The 9,887-nt window shown below is 45.3% G+C and overlaps 1 protein-coding gene across 4 annotated transcripts in view; it reads left to right on the top strand.

Annotated features, from left to right (window-relative positions):
• GCNT4 (glucosaminyl (N-acetyl) transferase 4, core 2) overlaps positions 1-9,181 on the top strand; it is a 24,706-nt gene extending 15,525 nt beyond the window's left edge. For 3 of the 4 annotated variants that reach the window (XM_005858041.2, XM_005858039.2, XM_005858040.2), the window contains exon 2: positions 7,567-9,181. In XM_005858041.2, coding sequence (XP_005858103.2) covers positions 7,567-8,911 — 1,345 coding nt within the window. In that variant the 3' untranslated portion in view covers positions 8,912-9,181. Of the gene's footprint in view, positions 1-6,836; positions 6,860-7,566 lie in introns of those variants that run through there. The other variant, XM_014549817.1, reaches the window with a different exon arrangement.
• The last annotated feature ends 706 nt before the right edge of the window (positions 9,182-9,887 follow it).

The raw sequence follows: 9,887 nt of genomic DNA, 5'->3' as shown, positions 1-9,887 counted from the left end.
GGAAATTCATCTTGGCTGGGTCATCCTGGTGCTAGTGGTCGTGCTCCAAAACTTTCTCTGAGTTCGGTGATGTGCATGTCATCAAAGAGAACCAGTGGCTTTGTTGAAATCAAGGAGCTACGTTCAGTAGAAGGACCTTAGCTCATTCAACTGGATGAGGGGTTTTTCTTTTTGTTTGTTTGTTTGTTTGTTTAGTGAGCTCATCTTTATGTTAGTGTTCTTAAGTGATAATTCTTCTTTGTAAGACTTCAGCAAGGAACAAAATCTTAACACTTCTAAGTCAATACACTCTTCAAATCCTATTTTCACACTGACATAATGATACAAAGCTTAAGAAGTTGAAGGTGGCCTACAAAGGGAATACAGTCTCCACACAGAGGGAGTTCATCCAGAAGTTTTCTGAAATAATTAGTGATTCTCAGAGCCCAAATGGTGTCACTGCCCCTGCGAAAACAGGTGAGTCAGTAAGTAAACAGACAGGACATGAGACAGGAATTTCTTAGGACGAGCTAGCTTTCTTTTCCTTCAGTGGCTTCCTGGGCTGGGAGATGGACTCATCTCTCCCTTCCCACAGGGATTGGCCCACCCTCCTGCACCATGTAAATAAACAAGCCCTAAACGGGTGGAAGGCTCAGGACTTCAAACATGGTAAACATGGTTTGCTATTCATTTCTGTTCCAGCTTTAGGACAGTTAGATGAGACATAGTAATGAAAGAGTTAGTCAGGGACCAAAACTGTTATGGAAAATAGTTTTTCTTTAGATGCCAAGAGACAGTATTAGCTAAAGGGTTAAGAGTGAATCTCTGGAACAAGACTCTCTGGATTCAAGTTCAAGCTAAAGTACGTTCTAGCCCAGGGGTGGGCAAACTTTTTGACTCGAGGGCCACAGTGGGTTCTTAAACTGGACCGGAGGGCCGGAACAAAAGCATGGATGGAGTGTTTGTGTGAACTAATATAAATTCAAAGTAAACATCATTACATAAAAGGGTACAGTCTTTTTTTTTTTTTTAGTTTTATTCATTTCAAACGGGCCGCATCCAGCCCTCGGGCCGTAGTTTGCCCACGGCTGTTCTAGCCCTATAGCCTTGGGCAGCTTCTTAATCTCCTTGTGCCTCATTTTACTGTCTTGTAGGAAGCATAAAGGTGGTGCCTACCTCACTGATCTGTTGAGAGGGTTGAATTCTTACATGCAGAGCACTTAGAACAGTGTCCTGAGTAACAACTCTATTGAATGAGTTTACATTAATAATAGTGATATTATTAAATTAATAAAGAGCATTACATGGAGGCATTCTGGCATTATTCATTCCAAAATATTGAATTTATGTTGAGACTTTTAGGGGGAATAGAAAGTAGGTTGAAAAATAAGAAAAGATGCCAAAAGTCTGGGGGAAAAATCTAAAAAAAAAAAAAAGTGCTTACCACTGAGAAACAGTAGTGTCTGGGCTTGAGGGTGGAGGTGATGGGGAGGAGGGGACGGAACCACGGCTGGCATTTACCAGGCGGTCACGATCTGTTCTAGACTGTGCTGAAGCACTGCGCATGCATCCCCTCGTTCAGCCCCAAACTCCTCAGGTGTTACTGCTATTATTAACGTCCTACACCAATGAAGATGCAGAGGTCGAGGGACTTGTCCGGGGTCCAGGTGCTCAATGGGCAGTTCCTGAGGGGTGCAGGGGCCTCTCCTGAGCTGAACCCAATGGTTTCAGGATCCCATGTGGATTCCTCTTCTCCCACCCCGCCCCCAAGTGAGCTCTTAGCTCTCCTCAGCTTTCTCCTTCCCTAAAACATTCCCACCTCTCACTTTGATCAGAAAAGTCAAAGTCAGTTATCGTCGTATACATAACGTCGTCTACATAAAATTACCTAGTGAATTCTTTTCATTAAAAAACCCCGCAAAGTCAGCACAGCCTCCCAGATTCAGAGTCTGGCAAGCTGGGCATGGGGAAAAAAAGAGGCCTGATCACCTGTGCTTGTGGGGTGACCCTTGTCACAGGGTCTCCTGAACCCTCACAGCAGCTGGGGGAGGGGTGCTAATCCCCACTTTGAGGTCAGAAAACCGGGCTTCTGCGGTTGGTTTGATCAGTCTTGCAGCTACTAAGTGTTTCTCCAGGGATCAAGCCCAGGTCTGTGGCATCCTGCAGCCCACACAGGCACTTTCTTTCCTCTCTCCCATGTGCCCCCCTCCAACCTGTAGGACAGTGGTTCTCAACCTTGGCTGCACATTAGAATCACCTGGGAACCTTTTTAAAATCCTGATTTCTGGGCCTCATCCTCCGGAAACTCTGTTTCTTTGTTATGGGGTGGACAAAGAAACAGAATTTCCGGAGGATGAGGCCCAGAAATCAGGATTTTAAAAAGGTTCCCAGGTGATTCTAATGTGCAGCCAAGGCTGAGAACCACTACTGTAGGAGTTTCTGGAAGGAATTGCAGGTGTGCAGGGAGGCAGCAGGAAAGGGAGCGGCCTGGAGGGGGCTGAGGCCACCTAATCTGCAAATATGGCCTGTGGGTCCCTCATTATTGGTGCCCAGGCTAAACCTTATTTAGTACCTTTCTTCCAGCCTCCTCCTCCCATTCATGACTTACCACCCCTTTCCTTCCCTGGGAAAGGAAGCATGCACTTCTATGATGTGTCTGGATTTTGAAATCGCTGACTTAAGGAGAGTGCATTGAGGAGCTGCTAATGGCTGTGCCATTTAGCCCTGAGTGCAATTATAACTACTTAGCTGGGTGTACCTTTGTGCCTGCTATTTCCCTTAAGGCTGTAAACAGCACCTGGAAGGGCTGGGGAAAATGATGATTTGGGGAAAAAGCTTCATTCAACATCCTGTTGGGTTTTTATTGAATTATCCTATAGCCCCTATTTCAGCTGTGCTCTGGTGATCAAACCTCACTATCATTTCCTTCTCAGTTCCGCTGTCATCACCAGGAACTGAACCCATGTGGGGATAGGCTCCATGCTGGGTCAGGCTTCCTTCTCTGCCTGGGTGGGTGGGAGGGGAAATACCCTTCTCCCATGGGTGGGAGATTACTTGTAATCTATGTAATAAAAGCCTAAGTGACCTGTACAGCAGAATGACCAGAACGACCAGTCGCCATGATGTGCACTGACCACCAGAGGACAGATGTTCAACGCAGGACATTCCCCTGAGGGATCCTGGACTGCGAGAAGGCGCAGGCTGGGCTAAGGAACCTCCCCTGCCCACGTGCATGAAATTTGTGCACCAGGCCTCTAGTGTAATTATAAGACGGCTTCTGGGCAGCAAAACACCTGCCTGCTGCCTGCTCACGAGCTTTTCAGTGTTTGCAGAAGGTGGCTTTGCTGCCCTGGTCTCCTAGGAACCAGGGGCCAGCATAGCTGCCAGCCTGCGACCAACCAACTCAAGTCAGACGTGGGGCAGGCCTAGGCGCTCCCTTTCTTCCCTCCAGACCTGGCACCTTGGGGTTTTCGCAGGCCTGGGCTGCAGTTGGCAGGGAAGGGAGGCGGTGTCACATGGGCTGGTGCCTACTCCCAGCTTACCTCCAGCTTCTGGCCCCTGACTCTGCTGCGCTGGGTGTTCCCTAAGCAAATCGCAGACCCAGCTGGGAGGGGCCCTGGGTGTCCAAAAGTGGAGCCTTGATTGGGCACTTTGGTCTGGAACTTCCTGCAGGCTTGAGAGCCCGAGATAAGCTGCTGACTTCTCACCACTGGGAAGAGGCCAGCGGCCCCTTTCAGCATTTGACAGAAGCTCATCTTGTACCATCACATCTTCTAACTTGGGGAAAGGAATGCTTTCAGTCAAGGAATTTCTGTAAAGGGGTTTTGCTTTGACTGGGGACAGGGTGGTATTATTTTAGGGCTGATTCTTTCCCCTGATGTCAAAGCCTGGCCCACAGACAGACAAGGTGTTCCCCTTAAAGACACCTGGTTGGAAGGATCAAAAGCCAGGTGCCTGGGCTGTCCAACTCCCGCTCCTTCTTCCTTTAAAATGGATTCTGGTCCCTCACTGCTGAAGCTCAGACATGGGACCCAGAGCGTGCCTGGCGCCTCTCCCTTCCGGGTGCCCTGTGACCTTCCCTCTCTGGGCAGGCAGCCAGGTCTCCTCGCCCCACTCAGCCTCCCCAGGCAGCAGGTTGGAGTCAGAAGTGTGTGCTCCAGGCAGGCATTCGTTTTCAGGAAGGCGCAGGGGAAGGTGGTGCAGAGGGGGCCCTGGGAAAGGGTGGTGGGACCGGGAGCCGGCCTTTGCCTTTTTACGTAAGTGTGAAGCTGGTAATTAAATGATATGTCATAAATGACATGACAGCTCTGGAAGCCTTTGTAAACCTCTTTAGAAATGTGAGGGCTTTTCATTTTAATCACTGTGGTATCAGCGGGAACTATTAACTAATGCTAATTCGAGATTTCATGGACCAATAAAGTAAGAAAAGAAAAAGCAAAAAATTCATTTGGGTAAGATTCCTTCTAATTCTAGCCATTTGTGTAAGTTGCTTTCTATTTATGCCTAATTACCATGAATTAGGACGATGAGGAGACAGATTGATTGATTTGGGATTGATTAATCTAAGTTTATCACAACACCCAATTCTGACGAGATCGAGTGCATTCAGGGTGGTATGGCCATAGACACAACACCCAATTCTGAACGTGTGCTCGGGCTTCTGGGATTGTAGGTTGTGTCGCCTTGTTCATTGGGAGTCAGTTTTCCCACACTTTCCAACAACTGGCAGGAACTGTGGCCTTGAGACTGAGTGGATGGAACCCTACTCAGTTCACTGTGGAGGAGCAGAAGGCAAGGGACTCTGAGCCATGTGCCTGATTGGGGTTCCTTCGACCTGGGCTCTGAGTCAGCAAAGGTGTTGTCCGGACGTGGTAACAGGATGGAGAGGAAAGACTGGGTTTGAGGTGTGTTAATGAGGTGATTTGTTAATGTGGGTATGGGAAACTGGAAGAGTCAGATGGCTCTTGAGTTTCAAGCTTGGCTCATTGAGTGGATGGTCTCACTATAAATTGAGACAGAAAACACAGAAGAGATGAAATGTCAGGTTCAATTCTGGACTCATTGAGGTTGAGTGCCTTAGACATCTTAGTGGACATGTCTCTCAAACAATTGGCTGTTCACTTTGGAGGCTTGGGCAAGAGGTGGGGGTTAGAGATAAAGTGTTGACATTGTGTATGTGCAAGTTGAAATCCAGAGACCCAGGAAGAGTATGGGTGAGAAGAGCAGTGAGTTGAAACAGGACCCCGGGGAAACCCACAGAGAGACACTGAGATGTGGCCGGAGAGGACACGGATTCTGCAGGGCAGCTCACTGTCCATAGGTGTTCTTTAAGGGAGAGTGAGTCAAGCGGATGTAAATGAGTAAACGTTATTCTCAGCAAAACTTTTTTCAGTCCAGCTATACAATCTTCAAAAATAAACCAGGTTCAAAAATTTCTTGCTAATTCTAAGGAAATTGGTAGAAGTTTACATTCTCATTTAAGATTTATTGAGATGTATTAGGAAATTACATTGGGCTCCTCAAACCTTGGGTAGCACTCCCTGGATCCTGCTGCTTCCCAAATAGCATATCTGTGCCCTCCCCTTCATTAGGTTGCTTTTACCTAGTAAAGGGATATAATCATCTTTTAAGTTCAAGTAGTACGAAAGGCTGCTCAGTGATAAGTAAATCCCCCTCCTACCCTGGCCTACCCTGCCCTGCAAAGCAACTCCTGTTCCCAGCAGTGTTGTATCTATACATCTTCCTGGAAATACTGGCCCATGGGCCAGAATCAGCCAGCTCTCTGTTTTTGTAAATAAAGTTTTATTGGAACACAGCCATGCCCACTCTCACATTGTCTGGAGGCTGCATTTTCACTCCAATGGCAGAGCCGAATAGTTGTGACAGAGAAAGGAAAGTTTTGCCAACATGTGCTCTTTGTGTGTAGACACCTGTGTGTATGGTCTTTTTTGATACACATGTGAGCACACTACACACAGTTCTGACTTTTGCTTATTTCTATTTCACACTACATGCTGGAAATTGTTCCACAGGGGCACATGCAGATTTGTCTTTTTCCCAGAGTGTGCATATAATGAATCAGTCCCTGTTGAGGAATGTTTTAGTGCTTTTCGGTCTTTAGCCTGAACAAGGAACACTGCAGGGAACCTGCTTGTGCGCACACCTTCCTTGCACACGTGAGCTCTTCTGGGTGGGTACATTTAAAACAGTTATTGCCTAACTGCCATCCCCCCCCCAAGTAGTTTTTATCCCCCACACTCAATGAGAGTCATGTTCTTTTCACCATAAGGGAAGGCTAAATTGCTAAACCCTGTGAGGAAATGGAGGCTAACAAAATAAAAAAAAATAAAGAAATGTGCAGGATTACCAAATTTGTATAATTTGTACAACATTTTACAGTCCTAATACCTACTATAGCTCCTTCGGGTGACTGCCCACTGCTCTTGTTTTTTAAGGTCGTCTTAGTCCATGCAGGTTTCTATAACAAGTGCCATGGATAGGGTGGCTGGTAAACAATAGAAATTTCTTTCTCACAGTTTTGGAAGCTGGAAGGCCAAGATCAGCATGATGGGTTCTGGGAAGGCCCTCTCCCAGGTGCACATGCTGACTTCTTGCTATGTCCTAACTGGTGCTACTCAGTGATAAGTGATACTTATCACTTAGTGCTCTCCTCATGAGGGCACTAATCCCATTCATGAGGGCTCCACTCTCATGACCCAATCACCTTCATGACCCAAAAGCCCCACCCCCAAATACCATCACAGTTATGGATTAGGTTTCAACCTATGAATTTTGGAGGAGACGCATTCAGTCTATAGCAGTGGGATTCACAGGGTTTTTCCCATCTGACTTCAGACGTCCATCTAATCAGGATCTAAAGGTAAAATCAAGAAAGATATTCCTTTTAGCCTCAGGTGGGCCATTTGCCGCTCCAAAGATTTCTTAATGACATCCATTTCTCTAGACCTCTGCCCAGAGTACTCCTTCCCCAAATATGCTAAGCAGAAATGCAGACAATATAAAATGACATAGTACCTATATATATTTAAAAAAACATATTTTTATTGATTTCAGAGAGGAAGGGATGGGGAGAGAGAGATAGAAACATCAGTGACAAGAGAAAATCATTGATTGGCTGCCTCCTGCACACCCCACACTGGGGATTGAGCCCACAACCCAGGCATATGCCCTGACCGGGAATCGAACTGGTGACCTCCTGGTTCCTGGGTCAATGCTCAACTGCTGAGCCACACCTGGCTGGGCTATATTTGAATAGTTGACATTATTTTCCATTCTACTTGGTAAGCAACATCTCTCAAAATTAGATATAGTTAGTACAGAATACCACAAAATACCACCATTCTACATAGTTCCATTTCCTTATTTCTGGATTCTCTCAAGGCAAGAATCTTGTTTTAATCTTTATTGTTGAAATTTTACATATGTCCCCTTCTCCCGTACCCCCCTTCACCTCTTCCAGCCTGTCCCCTGCCCTCCACCCCAGGCCTTCACCACCCTATTGTCTGTGTCTGTTGAAGTAATTTTATCTGAATGTTTCCGCTGAATTATTCCTTTTGCCTCTTACAGAATGAAGATATTCAGATGTTGTATTAAATACCCCCTACAGCAGAAAGTCTTCATCCTGTTTTTAACCCTGTGGCTGTTCTCCTTGTTGAAGCTTCTAAATGTAGGAAGACTCCTCTTCCCTCAGAGAGGCATTTACTTGGTGGAGCACTTCCTCAGCACCTCCCCTTTTGTAAGGAACAGATACACCCATGTTAACAATGAAGTCCGGTATAAAGTTAACTGTTCGGGTGTCTACGAACAGGAGCCTCTGGAAATTGGCAAGACTCTGGAAATTAGAAGAAGAGACATCATCGACTTGGATGATGATGACGTTGTGGCAATGACCAGCAATTGTGACGTTTACCAGATCCTAAGAAGGTACCATCAAAAGCTCGTTTCAAGGGAAGAGAGAAGCTTCCCAATAGCCTATTCTTTGGTGGTTCACAAAGATGCAATTATGGTTGAAAGGCTAATCCATGCTATATACAACCAGCACAATATTTACTGCATCCATTATGACCGTAAGTCACCCGACACCTTCAAAGTCGCCATGAACAATTTAGCTAAGTGCTTCTCCAATATTTTCATTGCTTCCAAATTAGAGACTGTGCATTATGCCCACATTTCCAGACTCCAAGCTGATTTAAATTGCTTGTCAGACCTTCTCAAGTCTTCAGTTCAATGGAAATATGTTATCAACCTGTGTGGGCAAGACTTTCCTTTGAAGTCAAACTTTGAATTAGTGTCAGAGTTGAAGAAACTCAATGGAGCAAATATGTTAGAGACAGTGAAACCCCCTAACAGTAAAACGGAAAGATTCACTTATCACCATGAGCTCAGACAGCTGCCTTATGAATATGTGAAGCTACCAGTAAGGACAAACATCTCCAAAGAGGCACCCCCTCATAACATTGAGATATTTGTTGGCAGTGCTTACTTTGTTTTAAGTCGAGCATTTGTTAAATATGTTTTCAACAACTCCCTCGTTAAAGACTTCTTTGCCTGGTCTGAAGACACCTACTCGCCTGATGAGCATTTTTGGGCTACCTTAATTCGGGTGCCAGGAATCCCTGGGGAGATTTCTCGGTCAGCCGAGGATGTGTCTGACCTACAGAGCAAGACCCGCCTTGTCAAATGGAATTATCACGAAGGCCTTTTCTATCCCAGTTGTACTGGCTCTCACCGCCGAAGTGTGTGTATCTATGGAGCAGCAGAATTGAGGTGGCTTATCAAAGATGGACATTGGTTTGCTAATAAATTTGATTCTAAGGTAGACCCTGTCTTGATTAAATGCTTGGCAGAAAAGCTTGAAGAACAACAGAGAGAGTGGATCAATTTGTCTTCAGAAAAGTTATTTATGGATTAAAAATCCCACAATCTCGTCATGATAAAATCATGATGGAAATAAAGCATCTGATAAATGGAGTTAATATGGAGTTGTATACTACCCCAAATCCAGTACCATATGAGCTTAACTTTCTCATTGTTTGAAAGGGATCTAAAATTCCATGCACAAGGGAAAGTGACTTAGCCTTTGGTGACAACTAGCCTGCAGTTGGTTGAGTACTTTTGTTTGTTTCTTTAAAAAAACAAAGTTTTTTTTATTGATTGCAGAGAGGAAGGGAAAGGGAGAGAAACATCAGTGATGAGAGAGAATCATTGATTGGCTGCCTCCTGCATGCCCCCTACTGGGGATCGAGCCTGCAACCCGGGCATGTGCCCTGACCAGGAATGGAATCACGACCTCCTGGTTCATAGGTCAACTCTCAACCACTGAGCCACACCAGCTGGGCCTGTTTGTTTCTGCCTGTAATTTCACTGAGATAAATCAGAGTTCTTAAACAGCCATCAGATATTTATTGATCTCCTACTGTATGCCAGACAATTTTTTAGAAATGTGTAGCAATTAAGTCCAAGTTTTAATGACTTATACAATGCTCTCAAGGGAATATGTCTTTCCCTACTCACACAGCAACCTTAATATCTTAAGTTCGCCACGTAACAACCTGGATCCTGCTGAGTAAGTTTTAGAGTGTGGTCATCACCCATATAAACCTCCCATTTCAGAATAGCATTTAAGTACAGTGACCAATATTCCACTTGTCTCTTAATTCAACTCATTCAACTTTTTCTAACATTAGAATATTAGAAGGAGAGACTTCACTACCTCAGAAGAGCTGAAAAAATCGTCCAATTTCCTGCTTGCCAAAGCATAATTTACCTTTTGGTGCCTCACTCATTCAATTCAGGGTCGGGAGACTCTGTGGGTGTGGCATTTATAGTGTCTGAATGTTGGGGAGGTGTTTGGGGTAAGTAGGGGGATTGAGACATGTCGTATCTGA

This window comes from Myotis brandtii, unplaced genomic scaffold (assembly GCF_000412655.1).
Source record: "Myotis brandtii unplaced genomic scaffold, ASM41265v1 scaffold115, whole genome shotgun sequence".
In the NCBI taxonomy this organism is placed as follows: domain Eukaryota; kingdom Metazoa; phylum Chordata; class Mammalia; order Chiroptera; family Vespertilionidae; genus Myotis; species Myotis brandtii.
Note: the sequence above shows the minus strand (reverse complement) of the source record. Positions and strands in the feature narration are given on the sequence as shown.